Raw genomic sequence first — 20,137 nt, 5'->3', positions numbered from 1 at the left:
ATCTATTTGTAAAGTAGCTAAGCAAGTAAATGCACAGTATTGTGTAAAATAAATATGCTAACAGCATTTTAAAAGTGGCAAATAATTGCTTGTTTTAGAATTCATTGTTAGAAGTGAGTATTGTTAAGTGCTGTGAAATTTAGGCATTCATACGAATGTAGGAGGTAATGGTAACTCTATTGTAAGTTAGCAATGATGTTTAGTTGTGAAAAAAAAACCACAAAAGAACCGTAGAGCAGCAGAAGATTTTTCTTGTCTTGATTATGGTGTGACTGATCAGCTGTTAAGCCTCTCTTGTATTTGACATTTATGGGTCCATTTTACTTGTGCAAATTTAGGTACTATAAGTTCCTTTGGCTTCTTTGTTTGGTGATTCTCATTAAAAAATTAAGTGACTGTGGTGTCGATCCCTACGTGGTCAGATGGGTTGCCGTTTGGCTGGAGGGCCGTACCCAAAGAGTGGTGGTGGACAGGTCTTTTTCGACCTGGAAGGATGTGGGCAGTGGGGTTCCTCAGGGCTCGGTCCTCGGGCCTGCACTGTTCAACATCTTCATCAGCGACTTGGACGAGGGGGTGAATAGCACCTTGTTCAAATTCGCAGATGACACTAAGATGGGGGGGGCATGCTAGAGGGGAGAGACAAGTTGCAATCAGATCTGGACAGGTTACAGAGGTGGGCGGATGAGAATAGAATGGGTTTCAACACTGACAAGTGCAAGGTAATGCACCTGGGGAGGAAGAACCAGCAGCATACCTACAGGCTGGGGAACTCCCCTCTCGCCAGCACAAAGGCAGAAAAGGATCTTGGAGTCATTATTGACTCAAAGATGAACATGGGCCACCAATGTGGGGATGCAGTCAGAAAGGCTAACCGCACCTTGTCATGCATCCACAGATGCATCACGAGCAGGTTAGCCTCCAAGGAGGCGATCCTCCCCCTCTATGCGACCTTGGTCAGGCCACAGTTGGAGTACTGCATCCAGTTCTGGGTGCCGCACTTCAGGAGGGATGTGGACAACATTGAGAGGGTCCAGAGGAGGGCCACTCGCACGATCGGGGGCAGCAGGGCAGGTCCTATGAGGATAGCCTACGGGATCTGAACCTGTTCTTCTTCCACAAGAGGAGGCTGAGGGGAGATCTGGTGGCCGTCTATAAACTCCCCAAGGGAGACCGGCAGGCAATGGGAGAGTCCCTGTTCCCCTGAGCACTACCGGGAGTAACAAGAAACAGCGGACATGAGCTGACAGAGAGCAGATTCAGGCTGGATATCAGGAGGCACTTCTTCACAGTCAGGGTGGCTAGGATCTGGAACCAACTTCCGAGGGAAGTGGTCTTCGCTTCTACCCTGAGGGTCTTTAAGAGGAGGCTGGATAGACACCTTGCTGGGGTTGTCTGACCCCAGCATTCTTTCCTCCCTGTGGCAGGGGGTCGAACTTGATGATCTGCTCAGGTCCCTTCTGACCCTACTAACTATGAAACTATGTTATTTTTGTACACACCCAACTATCTTTGTTATTCTTCTTGGCCACTTTAAGCCCTGTTTACTGTTGTATACTTGTTGCTAATAGTGAAGCCAATCCTGAAAAGACTAATTAATACAAATCTTGCTGCTGATTTAGATTAGGAACCCATGCTTACTTGGTATTGTTGCAGATATTTTGCCTTTAATTAAAATATGTAAGGATTTGGAAATTGTCAATGTGGAAGAAGAAATCCTAGGAAATCTTGTAGCATTGGTTGGATTATAGATGGTAACCCTTTAAACTGTTGCTGTGTTTTAAAAAATGATCTTGAAACCTGTATCTTCAATTTTAGGAAACTGGGGTTGCAAAAATTGTTTTAGAGCCTTGCCTCCTTTTCTTCCCTCATGCTAAATAGGGTGGAGGTCCTGGAGAGGAACAGGGTTAAGAACTGCCGATTTTTGAATGCAGTATATCTACAAGTTGCGACCTGAACGCAGGGAGCAGAAAATTACTCGTCTGACTGAACTGGAAGAAAGGCAACAAATCGTTACTATTAACAATTAGGGGTGTGTGAAGCAGGCCATATTCAGTTTGGATTTGGCCTGGTTCTGGGGACAGTGATTCGATTTGCTGATTCGGATCACTGTCCCGATTCGATTCAGCTGAATCTGAAGGTTCCATTGTGATTCAGAGAATCGGCGATTCGGCCATAGACACAGCTTTATATGATTTTTTTCTACATACCTCGAGGTACCACACAGCTTGTGAACGCTGAGCTGGTTGGATGGATGGAGCGTCCCAAAGGAGTGCAGAGGGGTCCCCTGTGTGCTTGGCGGCAGACCTGGCCATGGACCGGAAGTGGTTCCGGTCCACTTCTGGGTCTGTTGCTGAGTGCACGGGGCAACCCTTCCCCCCTCCCCTGCCCCCCTCCTGGCTTGGTGATTGGCTGCAGAGGGACCCCAGATGCACCCCCCCAGATCCAGAAGGCACCAGTTGCTGAGCCGGGGGCTGGGGGCGTTCCCTGTGCATTCCACGGTGGACTTGGAAGTGGACTGGAAGTACTTCTGGTCCGCTTCCGGGTCTGCCACTGAGCGTGCAGGGCACCCCCCCACTCCCACTCCTGTGGGACGCTCCATCCGTCCCACCATTTGCATTCACGAGCCGTGCCTGGAACCTTGAGGTATGTAGAAAAAACATGTAAAGCTGGGTCTGTGTCCAATTGTTGAATTTGTCCGAATCGAATTGGAGGCTTCTGATTTGATTTGGAGGGATTAATGGGTCTCCTGATTTGATTTGGAATTGGAGATTCAGCTGCCGAATCAGACTGAATCTCCTCCAAATTGAATCAGCGACTGAAGCTTCACACAGCCCTATTAACAATGTGTCCTCTCCTACTTATCCCATGAGAGGAGATTACAAAGCCTACAAGAAGGTCTTCACATAAATGCTCTTTGTTCCCAGATCACAGCTAGGAAAGCCTTTAATTGATTTTGTCCATGTGTTCTTTGTAAGGATCTTGACTGATTCTCATATGGTAACTTCTTTCTTTCTCTAACCTGGCTGTCTCCCTGAATCACAGTTGTGCTCAACCATTTCTCTTTCCCTTCCTTTGTTGCTGATCACACTTAATGCTTTCCATTTCTATACTTTCCTGCCCCACATTGAGACTTGAGAAAGCAGGTACCAGGGTTGCACCACTTGTCCAGAAAATGAAGTAAAATTTTTTTTTTCCACACTGAAGAACTACCCTACCCTTTTAAAATCAGGCTGTGTTGTCACGGTAAATTGTTTGCTAATCTTAAATCTCTTAAATGTTAAAATACGAGCAATGGAGGAAATGTTGACTTCCTTTTTCAGGGGCAGGCCTCAAACCATGGATCTGTCTAATCTTCCTGCTAAGTGTTACATGATGTTTCACATAAAAGGTAGAACTTCCCTACCCCTGCCCACAGTGCATCTTACTAAGTATTCAGTCCAGCACAAGGGTGAAGAAAAATCCTTTTCTCTGTAAAGGCTGCTGCAGATTTGGAACTTCAAACCTTTGGCAGCCACCTAAATTCATTGGGAGGAAGAAGTTGCCAGGTGTAACTTTTCATCTTCCACTACATTTTCTTTTTCTTTTTTTATATTTTATTGAAATTGTACTGTTTTCAAAAACTAGATGGTGCTTTCCATCCACTCTGCTCCCCCCCCCCCCCCCCCCACCCCCCAGGCTCACTTAAATCCAGCTGCTCATGATCCTTCAGTTGATCCAACAGAGCATTAACCACCTCTTCAGTCTTGTGTGGAAAAAACATACTGCATAGTTCTGGGCATGCTCATTCGTTGACAGAAGCTCTGAAGGATATTATTCATTTTATTCCTTATCAGGAACATCAGATAATTTCAACACTGTTGCTTCTGCTTTTTATTCCTTGACTCTTTTACCTCAGTCTGTGGCCCAGTCTACTTGTTCAGGGGAAATGGGCAAAGTTTTGTTAATCTTTTACTTAAACAAGTGGTACAAGTTTTTTTTTTAAATAGTCTGTCTTTGGTGAAATTAGAAGTCTCTACTTTGATAGAGTTTGACTGCTCAGCTCATTTAAGACGCACTAGCATTTTGGCAATAGAGTTTTCTAGAAAAGTATCCCACCAGTATTTCAACATTTGAATTGCTCAAATACCTCCTCCAGCAAGGAAGGCAATTTATATTTTTTACTTTATATATCCATAATAAGAATTTAGGTGGATCTGAGTATTTTATAGGCTATTACTTCTACATCATGAGCTCTTGAGTTATGAGATTTTATCATTCTCAGTTGTGAAGAGAGACTGTAGTCAGAAAATAATCATTAATTTATCCAAACACTGAAAAAAAGTAGATGGAACACTTCTTTCACAGTTATAGTTCACAGACAGTTACAGGTTCAGATGCATTTTAAATGTCCTTTTGTCATTCAAAAACAGTACACAGAACTCTTCATCCTTCAAAGTGTGGTGAAAATATATTTTCTGATGTTGAGCATAGACACAAAATCACTTTTTGAACCTCTGACCTGCAACACTCAAAAGCTTCTGTAGGAAGCTCCTCCCCTACCCCCTCCTTTCAATTTCTAAAATCCTGAGATTCCCTACTTGGCAAGTCAGATAACTTTATAGAATTACGTCTTTTATTTTTCTTTCCTCCCTTCAAGGAAAACTTGCTTTTATCTATATTGCCAGCTCATATCTCAATGGGAATGAAACTAGCCATCATAGAGCGACTCAAAGAAACCAACGATACTAGGCAAATACATGATAACAACTTCCATAGTCTATATGTGAAAAGGCACCAGAATGTCAGGTAAGTGAAGATAGTTTACAAATTATTATATTAATAAATTATTCCATATTTAATGTTAGCTTTTTATTGACAGTTAAGAATTGTCATGGTTGATACCAGTCCATTTAAATGAGAATTTATGTTCATATGCTCAGACTATATTTGCTAAAGCTAGAACAGGAAAGAGAATATGTTGAGAAAGGGAATACAGGAGAGCCTGGAAGGAAAAAAAAGAGGCCTACAGGCTGTGGAAGCAGGGGGCTGCCACCAAGGAGGAGTATACCTGCTTGGCTTGAGCTTGCAGGGAAACAGTGAGGAGAGCCACAACAGAAATGGAGCTTAGGCTGTCAGCAAAAGTTAAGGATAACAAAAAGTCATTCTTTAAGTACATAGGAAGCAAAAAGAAGGTGCAAAGTAACTTCGGGCCCTTTAGGCTGAACTAGGGCAACTGGTAACATAGGATGGCCAAAGCAGAGCTTCTAAATGATTTCTTTGCATTCGTGTTCCTGGACATGAATACAAATACGCATCCCATTGGGACCTTAGGTAAGCCTAATATAGATACCAACCCACCAACTGTTTGTGCTGACCTAGTAAAGGGGCACCTGGAGGGGTTGAATGTATTTAAGTCAACAGGTCCTGATGATCTTCATCCTAGGGTACTTGGGAAATTAACTGGAGTCATAGCAGAGCCTCTGGCACAACTGTTTGAGAACTCATGGCGCTCAGGACAGGTCCCAGAAGATTGGAAAAGGGCCAGCGTGTGGTCCCTGTTTTCAAGAACGGGAGGAAGGAGGAACCGGGTATCTATAGGCTGGTTAGTCTTGCCTCTATCCTTGGCAAGACCTTTGAGAAAATTGTGAAGGATCACATTTGCAGGGGACCAGCGGGTAAAATGATGGTAAGGGGCAATCAGCATGGGTTCATAGCAGGCAGAACCTGCCTGACTAACCTGGTTTCTTTTTACGACTTGGTCACAAAATGCTTGGATGAAGGAATAGAGATAGCTGTTACTTGCATAGATTTTAAAAAGGCCTTTGACACAGTGTCACAACCAATTCTTATAAATAAACTAAACAGTTGCATTGTAGATTATTACACAGTCAGGTGGGTAGAAAATTGGCTTATGGGACACACCCAGAGATTGGTAGTGGATGGGTTGGTTTCTACCTGGAGAAACATGGGCAGCAGAGTCCCCCAAGGCTCTGTCCTGGGACTTGGACTATTCATTATCTTCATTAGTGATTTGGATGAGGGAGTAGAAAGCACCCTGAGGTACACAAACTAGACGGCAGGTAGCGAATCCAGGCTGATTTGGACACGCTGGGGAAATGGGCCAAGCAGAATAAGATGCAGTTTAACAAGGATAAGTGTCGTGTTGCACCTGGGGAGGAAGAATCATCAACACTCCTATAGCCTGGGAGGTACCACTCTAAGTAGCACAACTACGTAGTCGACTCCAAAATGAGCATGAGTTACCAGCATGATGAGGTAATAAGTAAAGCTAACCGCACCCTTTCTTGCATAAGTCGGTGCATCACAAACAGGTCTAGGGAGGTGATACTTCCCCTCTATGCACCATTGGTCAGGCCGCAGCTGGAGCACTGTCCAGTTTTGGGCACCGCACTTCAGGAGGGATGTGGATGGCCCAGAGAGGGTTCAGAGGTGGGCCACTCATCTGGTTAAAGGCCTACAGAAAAAACCCTATGTGGACTGATTGGAAGACCTGAACCTCTTCAGCCTCTGCAAGAGGAGGCTGAGAGGTGATCTCATGGCTGCCTACAAACTTGTTGGGGGTTCCAGCAAGAAATAGGGGATGCAATGTTTACCAGGGCGCCTGTCGGGGTAACTAGAAATAATGGCCACAAACTGGAAGAGAGCAAATTCAGACTGGACATCAGGAAAAAATTCTTTACTGTGAGGGTTGCCAAAATATGGAATAAGCTTCCAAGGGAGGTGGTGCTGTCCCCTTCCTTGGAGGTGTTTAAAAGCAGATTGGATAGGCATCTAGCTGAGGTCATCTGACCCCAGCACTCATTCCTGCCCAGGGCAGAGGTTGTGCTCTCTGATCTAATAGGTCCCTTCCGATCCTAACATCTATGAAACTATGTTTTAAATTTGGGCCTTTTTTTAAAATTACATTGGCAGTTCACTATTAACAGTGTTTTATGGCCTTAGGCTACTGAAAAGTCAAATTTTGATGGCTTTTGTGCCAAAGTAAGCTTTTTTGTTTTTGAAGATAGTGTGTCCTGGACTGAAGTCCCGCGTTTCAAATTTAGTTAAAAATTATGTTGCCCTTTCAGTCTCTTCTGGAGTTGATTCTGAAAGAGAATATCAAAGAATCTATCTGATAGATGCATTTTAGAGTTTAAGCATAACATATTGCAAGGTAAAAGCCATGCATTTTAATAGGAAATAATTAAAATGTGACTGCATACTATGTCCTTGTCCAGCATCCTCTATGCAGACATTGTCGGATTCACACGGCTGGCTAGCGACTGCTCTCCCAAGGAGTTGGTAGTGATGCTGAATGAACTCTTTGGGAAGTTTGATCAAATTGCAAAGGTAGGTTCTGCACTTCTGGTTTTTAAAAGTAGTGTTTGCCTGCATTGAGATGATAACTTTTCTGCAGTTCACAGAAGGAAGGGGTCAGGAGTAGTAACTAAAATGCAGGGTAGGTTGCATCCACGGGAGATTCTGACTTACTTGACTTTCAGCTAATAAAAATCCCAACAATGTAAAGTAAAATTAATTTTAAAGTCATTAGAAGATCAGGAAAGCTGCTTGAAAGCCAGAAGGATGGTTTGTGGGACAAAACCTAAGCTAGTTTTTGTGGATTCTGCTCTAAGGTCTGGCTGCTGAATGTATGAGTCTCTGAGTTACTTAACTCTTTGTTTGGCTAACCCACGTATGAAATGGGAATAGTAAGATTTATCTACAGCCCTGTACAGATGTATTGAGTGGATTCTGCTAGATGCTTTGAGATCCCTTGAAAAGCTTTTTATGTAATATAAAATGTTGCCGTGTTCTTTTGAGTTAGTTACTGTTTTATATAATAACAATTAAAAACTATAAGAGAACTTGTAACACAAAGAGAAGGATTTATTTTCTCTAATGTCTTAAGTTTTTCTTTTCTAAGGTGAAATTATAGTAGCGGTATAATTAAGTGATTGCACTCAAATAAGAGAAATTCTATCCTGTTTTACTGGTATATAGAAGGCAGGGTAGATTTGCACCTTACAGACTAACCAAAGTAGATCTATTTGTTGATTTGTCTGTTACTTGCATGCAATTCAATCTGAAACTGGTAGACTAAAACAGTCTGACATCTATATTTGATATACTTTGTGCCAAAAATGTCAGACTAATACAGCAAAGAGGGACAGAGGGAAAAAATATTGTTTGCGATGGCCTGGGCTGTGTCTACCAGTGTTTTCACAGACATCCATGTCTGTACCTACATTGGTTAAAGAAAAAAATTATAACATGGTAAAGTTAGTGTCCAGCAAGTGCAGTGTATGTTAAACTGAAGATTGAGAAGTCTGCAAGCTGTATGTCCACATGAGCAGATCAGATTAATATTTGCCCCTTTAATTGCATAAGTGATAGTGAGTGTCTTGATTAGGGTTGTCCAACTGGCAGCTCATGAGCTTCATGCAACCTGCAAGCTCCTTCCTGGCTGCCATTTCACCTCCCCATTTGCTCCTGCCATAGCAGGTAGGAGAGGTCTTGGCTGTCCAAGCTGTATGCAGCAAAAGAGGGAGACTGTCCATGCTGCAGGTAGGTCGTGCATATGTCTGGGAGGAATGGGGAGCAGCATGTGATCCCTTGTGGCCTGTACATTGAATAGCCCTGGTCTTGATCAGAAATAGGCTGCAATATGGGGTGGGCTTCAGTCTCATAAGAAGTGCAGTGCTCCTGACTGACTCTGTCATTTCCTTGGCTCGCTGTTCAGTTAACTCTGGCAGTTTCTTGAGGCTTTACCCCTTACTTCTCCTTTTCTTGGTCTAGGCATTGGGATTAGGTTGCTGGGTGTTTCAGCTAGCTGATTCTTATTCAGAGATGAGATGAGGATGAGGAGATGAATGCTGCTATGTCTACTGGATGAGTTGGTGACTGGGTTAACTAGGAGTCTGCGTGCGTCCCAGTGTGGCCCAACTCCACTTGTGGCAGAACAGAGAGGTGCACAGAACAGCCCTCCCTCCTCAGGCTCCTGGTAGCAGTCAGCGGGCTGGATAGGATCAGTTTGTAGGCTGAATACAGCCCATGGGCTGTATTTTGCCCACCCCTTGGCTAAATAGAGGAAGCAATTCCTGGGGCTGGTCAGTAAGGCCAGGAATGTGGATTGATGAACGCAGTGCTCAGTGCTAGTTTGGCTTGAAAGTTGCTGGCAACATCGTACAGAATAATGTTTTTTAAAATACAAAATGCAAGAAACTGCACCCCCAACTCTGGAGTATGGTAATTAACTTTGCACTTACAATTTAGGATGTTTCCAGCATCTCAGAACAGCCCCATAATTCAGTTTCCTGTTGTTCACATCTTCTAGTAAACTCTGCTACATCCAATTTCAGACTTCTAGTTATGCATAGAGATGAAATGGGACTGCTGCAGCAAGTATTTAATTCTGCTAAGACTCATTACCACTATAGTGCTGTTGGAGTCAGTAGATCAAATGCTGGCAGGAAAGGTTTGCAGGATTCAGTTGCTGCTGGAGTCTTAAGAATGGCACTGGTCTGTTTTTTGTGTGTGCCTAGTCCCGTGTAATGATTTTTCTGCTCTCAACCCTGTGAAGGTGATACAGCTTTAAAAGAGTAAAGCTGCATTCATTCTATTGTGTCCTGTGTGACCAGACAAAAAAAAATCTAGCTAAGTTCTGATTCTAGAAATGTATTCTTGCTGAAGAACAAGCAAAGATCAATGCCTGCCTTTCAGAACTTCCAGTGCTTGAATTTCATTTATTTATTTGATTCATATGCTGCCCTTTCCAAAAAGGCTCAGGGTGGCTTACAGTAGGAGACAAAACAATGTATAATAGCAGGTAGAATGTTATGTTTAAAGATCTTTGTTTGACTTAGAAACAAGTATATTTTGAGTTATGCATATAACTGAAGCCTAGATAGAAGCTTTTAATGGGCTTGTAAAATCTTTTGTTGGTAAAGTTCTAAAAATTTCTATGAAGTAGGCAGGAGAAATTATAAATTCTAACTGCTGTTAAAGTATTATGTCATTTTGCTATAAATCATTTAAACAGAAGGAGCTTTATGAAAGTGATTTAATTAAATCTTGATGGATGCGGTCAAATTAAATTGTTAAATGTGCTGTATCACTAGTGCTAAAATAGCATAAGTACATGGTTAAAACCTTTTAAACAATAAGTCATCCTTTCCCACACTTATAGTTTTTCATATAGTACTTCCATGAATTCAGTTCCCATTAAAACGTTACAAGCACTGAAGACTAAGCAGGTCATACTAACCTTTTCATTAAAAGCCATATTGTACACTAAGTCTTATGAATACATGGTATTTCAGTTGCCATTAGCTTTTTTGTGCTGCAGAAGTTAAGGTAAAAATAGAAACTTTGTGAAAATGATTTGAAAAGATAACTGTGAGCATTTTTTGAAATTTCAGAAAAGTTAATGGTTGAATTGCCTTTATAATAGTAGAGTTTATTTTTATATAATATTTCAGAAAAATAATCTCAGCATTCCACATCTAATTTTCTAGCGTAAGTACACTGTATATGTTACAAGTTATCCTGCTATCAGCACCAGTAGATAAGAGGTTTGAACTGAAGAAATGTAAAAAGTTTGGACTCTTGCAAAAAGTCTGAAAATAGTTTTCATTAAGCCCTACAAAATTTTATTTTGCCATTCTAGTGTATCACCCTGATTTTGTAACATTTTGAGAGATGAGTAATGTGGCTACATAAGTATACAGTAATCAAATTGGATGTTTTTAAAACAAAATGATGGAAACATTTAATGAAAATAAGACCAAACTTAAGTTCATTGAAAAATTCAACTTAATTTTCTTGGGTATATCAGTACGTCTAGACAAGGATTATACTTCGAAGATAAATGATCGAGTACAAGAAAACTATGATAGGATTATATTATACTTGGAGTGTTTTGCTTGTGAGAAGAAAAGCCAGAGTAAAGATTGAAGATGTTTTAGGAATCAAGTCATGCCAAGCCAAAAAAAAATACTATTGCTCTTTACTTCACAAATGTGTAATAGAAACATAGACTAAGTGATTTTCCCCAAATTACCAAAAAAAATAAAAATAAATAAATAAATAAAAAAAAATCCAAAAAAAATCCATGGCATAGCTGTGAATTGAGCCCAATTCTTTGGAGTCTCAGTCTAGCACCTTAACCGTAAAAACATACTTCCCCCTATAATCTATTAAACAGAAAAGGTATGTGGCTGCCTAGCTACTGTCATGGTTATACTGAGAATCTGCAGGGTGGCCCAAGACAATAGAGAACATGGGGTGTTCTCTCACTGTTCTGAGTGCCTGATTAGTCTTCCCTTTCCCAAGACGTTTGTTTAATCTAAATGAATGTCTTGAAGCTAAACATCACAAGTAATCACCTTTTGCTCTTCTACTGGCAATAAAGAACAGCAGTCTCAACTGAATTGCTGCTCTGTGATTAGCTTCTAGCAGTGGAGAAGTATCATGCATGTTGGCTTTCCTCTTCAGTCAACTGAAAATATCTTCAGCAAAGTTGCTGGGGTGATTGTTTTGTTCCTTCTTTCTTTCCCCAAGTCTTGGCTAGCATTGTGATAAGACACAATACTTTATCTACTCAGCTAGTGTTTCAAGATTCTACTCACCCCAAGTAAATATGCTATTTTTTAATGTTTTTCTCATAATAAAAACCCCAGTAAAAGAAATAGGTTTTGTCCTTCAGGTGGTAGGTTCCTGACTCTTTTAATGAAGCCTTTTTACAGATTTCTGGCTTTAAGTTTAGTTAGGGTTTATTTCAGTAATTCAGAAGTGATAAAGGCAAGAGGAAACAAAAATAAAAAACCTCTTTGATTTTGAAGGGAGAGGGAGAATGTCTTTTATTTCAGCCAGCATTAAATGGGGCCAAACTTTTCTTCCAACAGTACTGACAATGGATTGCTCCTGTGCTATGTGCCTATCTGCAATGTTTTCCCCCCCCCTTGTTATTGTTCTTTGTTTTGATTTTGCAGGAAAATGAATGCATGAGAATAAAAATTTTGGGAGACTGTTATTACTGTGTCTCAGGCCTACCTGTATCATTACCAGTTCATGCCAGGAATTGTGTGAAAATGGGACTTGACATGTGTGAAGCTATAAAGTATGTATAGTAACAAACTTTATAACATACATCCAGAATATATGGATATAGCTTTGAATTGCAGTGTTGAATTTTTTAAGAAAGCTATGAAGCTATTGGATAAGGTTTTTCTTAGCCTGTGCTGTGGACAGTCTGGAATAAGGATTCTCAATCAAGGCACCAGTACTTGAGAAAGTTATCTATAGCATCAACCTGACATTCAAGTAGCATAGAATGGTTTAATTATATATAAGATACATTTAGGAAGCCAAAGAGATTTAATTATCTTCTTTAAAAATCTTTTATCTGAAATGGTGTGAAGTGTAGCCTAAGGGTGATATTTCTAAAAGCATTCAGTTGGCCTAAATCCATTCCCCTTGACTTTAGTGGGAGACATGTTACACCACTGCTATGGGCTTTTGACAATGCCAGGCTAAATTCTTATCAGCATGAGACTGATTCTCATCTATATTCTAATTTGAATGCAAAAGACATTGCTGTTCTGAGCCCCCATATGCAGTTAGCTGAGATTTAATTCATTTGTTTATTCTCTCTTTGGAAGATCAAAGCCACACTATTATTATATTTAATAAAATTAAAAAATACTTAAAATACACAGATCAGAGGAACTCTTGATGAAGAGCATCTTTGGTTAATTATAACAAATCTCTACTTTTCTTACTGTCCTCAGCAATTTTCAGTTTTACATATGCTTTCCAGTAAGTGGAAAACAATTAAGTACTGTGGAGGAAAGTATATGTCTGGGAAGTTTGTTAATTATCTAGTAATTTCCTTCTCCCATAGGCAAGTGAGAGAAGCTACTGGAGTAGACATCAATATGAGAGTTGGTATTCATTCTGGGAATGTGCTTTGCGGTGTGATCGGACTCCGGAAATGGCAATACGATGTTTGGTCTCATGATGTTTCCTTAGCAAATCGTATGGAATCTGCAGGAGTACCTGGGTAAGGATCTTTGATTTCAGTGCTGCTTCAGTTCCATAAGGAAAGTTTTCATAGCTGTTTCTGGAACTATAAATAAGGGAGGTTATAAATGGGCAAAAATGTGCATTTATTACAGCTGTTTAAAATATTGGCATTGTCTGATAATTTCCTTCTAAAAATTATCTATAGAAATTATAGAATTAAATAGCTGTAATCTTGTGTGAATGAATGCCACTTATGCAGCTTTTGACTTTTCTGGAATCTCATAAATTTTGTGTCCAGTAGTATACTATATACTGACCTATTTGATTCATATTATACACGAAAATATCTATATTTGTGATCTGATAGAGAAACATACACACAGCGCTTCAGTGGACAACTCAGTGTTGTATAATTACCTAGTGTTTCTGTTGATAACATAAGCCAGGCGTGAGCATGTGTACACATGCATATGCCTATATAATTTTAAAAATTGAGGGCTATAATTAGATCCAGAAACCCAAGGCAGGCATTTTGATGTATAAATTATAATTTTGTGTTGTTCATCTATAATGGTTCTCTCTCTGCAGTCCTTTTCTTCAGCGGGTGGCAAAGCATTTTACAAAGGAAAGTATGTTTGTTGATATAACTTTTGTAGATGGAGAAAATGAGGCAGACCTGTGAAGTGACTTGCCCAGAGTTGGGGGGGGGGGGCGGTGGTTAGTAGAAGAACCAGGGAACAGAACTGTTTTTTCTTTTGGCTCACAGGCTAGTGCCTTATCTGTTATTCCATGCTGCCTCTTTTCAGTACTCAATAAAAATAGCATGTAACCAAAATATGTTTAAAAGACAGCTATTTATTATTTATTTATTTAGAAAGAAGCGACTTTCATTTTCCAATAACTGTAACTAATAACTGAAATTCATGCTGTGAGTTGCACATGCACGCTGATTATTATTGTTTGTATTATGATCAAAGCACATCAGGCGATACAGTCCCAAAAATATATATCATCTAAACAGACTATGCAAACTCAGGCTGGAGGGGAACTGGGATGTAAAAGGTGAAGCGATTTCCTGGAGACATCTAGCATGGAGCCCATGTCTTCGAACTCCCAGTCAGTGTCCTGTCCCCTGCACCCTTCTGGCTACGCCTAACATTGCATTTTGGGAGCAAGTTGATTATCTTGCAAGTCACATGCCTGTATATTATGATATTATAGATACAGTTTTGCACAGCAACATGATTGCATGTTCAGCATAATGATACAGGTTTCCTCCACGGTTTTGCCAACCACGATTTTGAGTATCTATGTTTAATATTCTATATACCATTTTGGCTACCACAGTATACAGTTTTGAGTAACCACAGTTTTCTGTGGCCATGCATCAGTCCTCCATCTGCCATTTTTCCCATAAGCCTTTTGTCTTGCCAACCATGGTTTTGCCAACCATGGGAACTGTCAGGAACCTAGCCCCAGCAGTTGGCAAGGGAAACCTTCGTAAATGCTGATATGAGAGCTAGAGTTATATGGCCTACTTTCAGCAAGTAAGCCAATTCACCAAGCACCAAGGAAATTAATTCCAGCTCTTTTCTCTTGCTTGTCCCCAAGGCTGGAGATAGAAGTTACACATAAACCAGTTTAAGTGATCAGAAACTGGTTTAAACCCAGAACAGAACAGAAGTTCAGTGCACATAAACCAGTTTTAAAATGTCTGAAACTGGTTTAAGATAAACGTGATTGAATGTAGTATCAGACTTAACTGATTTGAGTCAAACATCTTTATAGAACTTTTGTCCCAGACCCCTTCTGGGTTCAAGTTAAATTACAGTCCTCCAGTATCCCAGGATGCTTTGCAGCCCTGGGGTAGGCTGTGCTGTCTGTCTTGGCAGAGCAGGGTTAGCCCCGCCCACTGCTCCCTAGCTATAGCAGTGAGGACTGGCTGACAAGTGGGTGGGGTGGGAAACTGGGCTGGAGAGTAGCCCATGCCAGACTTTTCCTCTGTTGGAGTGGATGGGGCAGGGGGCATGGGCCAGCAGGTTCACATGGAGAGGAGGGAGGGGGGTTTAAACCCCCTCCATGGCCAACAAGATCCCCAGCCCAGGTCTGTGCGTGGGAGTCTGCCATACTTCTGCCCTCCTCCCACCCTGCTCCATGCTCCAGTGGAGGGCTTGGCTATGCCTGGCCGGGACTGGCAGGGTGAGGTGGGAAAGTAGGGTTTAATCCAGTCTCCCTCACCCCTCCCACTGGCACAGGAACCTAGCTGGGGTCTGCCTGGTCTCCCCCTTCTACTTGCCCCTCGAGCAGCAGCGAGCATGGCCAGACACTGGCCGGAGGTGAAGGGGGGAAGGGAGGGCCACACAGGCAGAAAGCCAGGCAGACCCTGGCTGGGGTCCTGTGCTGGCAGGAGAGGGGAGAGAGCGGGGGTTTAATCCCCTTCCTGGCCCCCGCTTTGCCTCAAGCCTGTGTCTGGCCTCACCCCCTGCTACTTAAGCTGTGAGTGGGGGTGAGGGAGGGGAAGCCAGGCAAACCCGGGGGTCTCTGCCAATGGAGGGAAGTGGGGTTTAATCTTCCTCCCTACCCCGCTTTGCCTCATGCTGCTGGACGCTGACTGGGGCTGGCATCTGGCCACGCCCCCTACTGCTTGGGGACAAAACTGGCAAGGGCTGCTTCCCTCCTCCCCCTCCAAGCATGCCCTGGCTGGGGACTGTGCCTATCTATCACCTTGGAGTCGTCATTGATGCCACAATGACCATGGGCTGACAGTGTGGGGAAGCGGTCAGGAAGGCCAACCATATCTTGTCGTGCATCCTCAGATGCATCTCAAGCAGGTCCAAGGAGGAGATCCTCCCCCTCTATGCAACACTGGTCAGGCTGCAGCTGGAGTACTGCGTCCAGTTCTGGGCGCCACACTTCAGGAGAGATGTGACCAATATGGAGAGGGTCCAAAGGAGGGCCACCACCCACATGATCGGGGTCAGCAGGGCAGGCCCTACGAGGAGAGGCTGAGGGACCTGAACCTGTTCAGCCTCCAAAAGAGAAGGCTGAGAAGGGATCTAGTGGCAGTCTACAAACTAGTCAAGGGGGACCTTAGGCTGCTCTGGATTTCTCTGGTCAGCCAAGGAAGCCTTTTGGCCACTTTTCCCCACATTGGGATTGTCTCCCTCTGTGCCCGAAGGATCGTTTCCTTAAGGCACAGCCACTCAGGTAAAGTCCCTGAACAAATCCAATACATTTATCAACATAGTTTCTGTCTTGGGTCTAAATGAATAGATTGAAGTTAGCCTTCTATGACCAGCTCTTATGACTTGATAACTGTAATCTTCTTAAACATTGTCATCTTTATGGTATGTCATCATTTATGGCATCTGCAGGGCAATTTAAATGAAAGGGAGAAGACACCCATATACTTTATTTTGGAACTGGATGTGTGAGTCCTGATTTTAGAGAAGAGCATTTGATACAGTTAGTCCTAATCTGCAGCTGAGCAAATTCTTGAATTGACCACCAAAAAACAGATGCTGTGCTTCAGTATATTTGAAAACATTCATGAACAATTTAGCTGCAAGGGGTGACTCTTTAAATGAGCCCCAGGTTAATCTGGGCAGGTCACCTAGCACATTACAACAGCTACTTGAAATCACTGATTGATGAGGGCATCTTCTAAGAATTTGGCTTAGAAAGTCTGCATAGCTTGGAGATGGTTCAGCTGAGGTAACAGTTGCAATTAAAACTTTCAGGCCAATTGTCAGGAAACAAAACAGAAACATGTCCAGTCACTAAGTGGTAGACAGAATTGGGGTTCAGACCTCTCTATTACAAATCTTTGCCTTTTGGCTCCCGAAGAGCTGCACATAGGGCTTCCTGGCCTGCCTCCTGGGGAATCTTTTTGGTCAGTGATCTCAAGCCCTGCCTAATTTATTTTCACATGAGCACCTATGCAGCAGAAGGGAATGGGGAGCAGTGATTAATCCCTTTTGTACTGTTATCAGGCAAGTCTTTGGACTTTGGCCCAGCTACCCTTCTAGAAGAGAGCAGCCGAAGTTCTCTTCCCAGCTCTGTTACAACTTTTTGAGTAGTGTTTTGCCTCCCTGTGCCACATTTACTCTATCTGTGAGTGTCTGGAGATCTACAGCTGGAAAGCAGAATCAGTGCAAAAGGTGGCTGTTTTTATTACCACATTTAACCATTCTGCTCTTTCACTGTGTGGTTCCCTGGAATGGTTTTATCCAAACACTTGATTTCATGTGATTGATTAATTTAATTACATATTCCTGACCATGCACACACAAGCAAAATACATATATGGCAGTATTTGCAGCTCCCATTAGGTGATGGTAGACTTCTGATTGTTCCATTCGGAATTGTTCTCCTTGGTAATAAAACTCCCTAAGGATTTGCTGTAGCCGACCTTCCAGATTTTCTTTCTCTTTCTGCCTTTCCCCTATCCTACTATATTTTGCTTTCGTTTCATAATAATATTACTTAGCTCTGGGAAGTATTTTGAGACAAATATGTCTCAAATATGTTAAAATATGTTAAAATATGTTAAAATATGCCTTTTAACCAAATATGTGGATCCAACTTGGGTTGTGTTGTATAAATGTGCTCTCCTGGATTGCAGGTACTGCTCAGATACCTGGCAGGGCCCTGGACTTGACTGCCAAAGCACAAGGCTGTTGAGAAGCACAGAAATGCCAACAGCCCCATTGAAATGTAAATGAATTTCTTAGGCTGACCTTTCTGTAAGTGTTTGAGTCTTGGTTTTCTTTCCTTTGCAGCCGTGTACACATCACTGAAGCCACCCTAAAACACCTAGGCAAAGTTTATGAAGTGGAAGAAGGGAATGGACACCAGAGAGACCCATACCTTAAAGCAAATAACATCAAAACTTACCTAGTGATTGACCCAAGGGTAAGAATATGCCTTTTAAATATATATAGTGTTTGCGTACGTGCATGTGTGATGTTTGGATCAAGAACAGAATTCAAATGTGCATCTGGTATGTAGGGAATTGAACTCAGGCTTTAAAACACTCTGGCTTTAAAAACATGTTTCTCTATTGTTTTAATTTACCCGATCAGTCTGAATGCAATAGGAAGTTCATAAAATGATGTGCTCCAATTACTAGAACAGGGGTGGGCAAAATACAGCTCCTGAGCCAGATCCAGTCTGCCAAGGGATTTTATCTGGCCTGTGGCATGTCCCTTGGCCCCTACCCAGCTCAGGCTTGGGGGGCAGCACCGGCTGTGGCATGTGTGGCCAGTCCTGCTGCCCCTGGGCATGAAGTGGTTCTGGGGTAGTGGTGGCAGCTTCTTCCAGTTGCTTCTGCTAGTGTTGCTGCTGCTGGACCTAGCCCCACTGTGCCTGGGCACCCTGGATGGTCTACCCTGCACCCACCATATGGGGGGGCGGAATGGAACTGGCAGGCAGAGTCTCCATGAAGACTGGCCTGGGACCCCCAAAGGCAGGAGGCACTTGGGTGGGTGGGTTGGGGCCACGGGGATGGCACCTGGGAGTGGAACAGGTGGGTGGTGCCCTGTCCAAGGCCAGGGCCTATATCATGAGGCTGGGGCTGAACTGCAGTGATAGCACAGGGCCAGAGCTGAGCTGCAATCTGCTCTCCAGAAGGTGGATTGTGACCACCAGCCTGACCCAGGAGGGGGCAGAGAGCATGCCCATGCTCCTGCTGTCTGTGCCCCATGATCCTAGCCCCTGCCTACCTGCCCCACTCCTGGATGCCACTCCCCACCCACCCAGCCAAATGTGTCCTGCCTGCCTGCTCTCTGTTGCCGCCTACCATATAGGAAGCTGTTGTAGAGGAGGTGATGGGTGCTGACCCAGCCAACAACAGCTCACCAAAACTCCGTAAGTGGCCCTCCAGCTGAAATAATTGCCCACCCCTGCACTAGAAGGAGACAAAGAAACACTCATTTTTTAATTGTTTTTTTTGTTTTGCTCATAAATCGGTTTGTGCCAACAAGTTTTGCACAAAACTAATATACCAGTCCTGAATTCCAAATAAAATTTCTTCTGTACATTGTACTCTAAACACTATCTGAAAATCCGCGAACATAACAATGCGAGTGTCCACTGCCTGTAGGAAAACCTCTTTTGAAAGCTACCTGTGCCTGCTGTATTTGCCTCTGTAGTGTATAGCCAAATGCTGACTTTTCACTTAAAACCACTTCTTCCTGAAAGGGATACTCACACCCAGGTTCTACTTAAATACTGAGATTGTACACCCAACCACTCACCCACTTTTAGCCTTTCCTCATCATCTCATGTAGGAGGTGGAAAATAGGCTTAGTGCGACTGATGTGTGAATTAACTCTCAAGTCCCAACCATGAGCCTTTCCTCACCAGTTCACATAATTCACTGTGATTCATTTATTACCATAACACAGGAGGAAAGTCTGTAGTACCCAATAATTCCTGCCTTTCATTGTGTTCCCAGAGCAGAAATTAGATACCCTGATGGTCAGTCCTGTGTTTGACTAATTCTTTTAAATTCCCATTAAAAGTCAGAATTAAGAAAATTTAATAGCCACACCAGAGCATACAGACAGTAAAAGAGCATGTGTCTAAAACATGGCAAAACCACCATCAGTGTAGCTGTTTTCTTTTGCTGTTACTTGTTTTTAATTCCTCCTCCCTGCCATTTCTTTGAGCTCAGTGACAGTCACACATAACTTGAGGTGTGGTCACTAGCTGGTACATCTGAGCTATGCACTTTGCGTGTGCAAGAATTGTGTTGGCAAGTGAGACAGCTGCATGAATCTGCAGTTGGGTGTTTAGGGTTTTCCTCTTTGGCCAGCTGCATCAAAACCTACAGGAGCATGGAACGGATTTGGGTAGCTTCCAAGGAGGTGCCTGTGATCACAGATTATTTTCAGATGCATAGGGAAGTGCATCTCAGAGGTCACACAACTTTGTCATTTTTTACCTTATCCTTGCCCTTAACTGGTTGTGTTACTTCTCCTGGGCAGCCACATTCCAGGCTGGGAAACATACTGTATTGCTCCTACAGTTCCGCTCTGCAGAGGCCACACACAAGCCCTGATAAGCTATTGATCAAAGATCAGCTAAGTGAGCAGGCCCATCACCCACGCACATGTTAGGTACAAATCCAGCT

At 42.7% G+C, this 20,137-nt stretch overlaps 1 protein-coding gene across 1 annotated transcript in view; it reads left to right on the top strand.

Moving 5' to 3' along the window:
• Positions 1 to 20,137, top strand: part of ADCY7 (adenylate cyclase 7) — a 62,138-nt gene that overhangs the window by 12,590 nt on the left and 29,411 nt on the right. Inside the window, exons 5-9 of the mRNA XM_019497500.2 lie at positions 4,637 to 4,785; positions 7,218 to 7,329; positions 11,970 to 12,097; positions 12,881 to 13,039; positions 17,784 to 17,916. Coding sequence (XP_019353045.1) covers positions 4,637 to 4,785; positions 7,218 to 7,329; positions 11,970 to 12,097; positions 12,881 to 13,039; positions 17,784 to 17,916 — 681 coding nt within the window. The remainder of the gene's footprint in view (positions 1 to 4,636; positions 4,786 to 7,217; positions 7,330 to 11,969; positions 12,098 to 12,880; positions 13,040 to 17,783; positions 17,917 to 20,137) is intronic.

This window comes from Alligator mississippiensis, chromosome 10 (assembly GCF_030867095.1).
Source record: "Alligator mississippiensis isolate rAllMis1 chromosome 10, rAllMis1, whole genome shotgun sequence".
Lineage (NCBI taxonomy): Eukaryota > Metazoa > Chordata > Crocodylia > Alligatoridae > Alligator > Alligator mississippiensis.
Note: the sequence above shows the minus strand (reverse complement) of the source record. Positions and strands in the feature narration are given on the sequence as shown.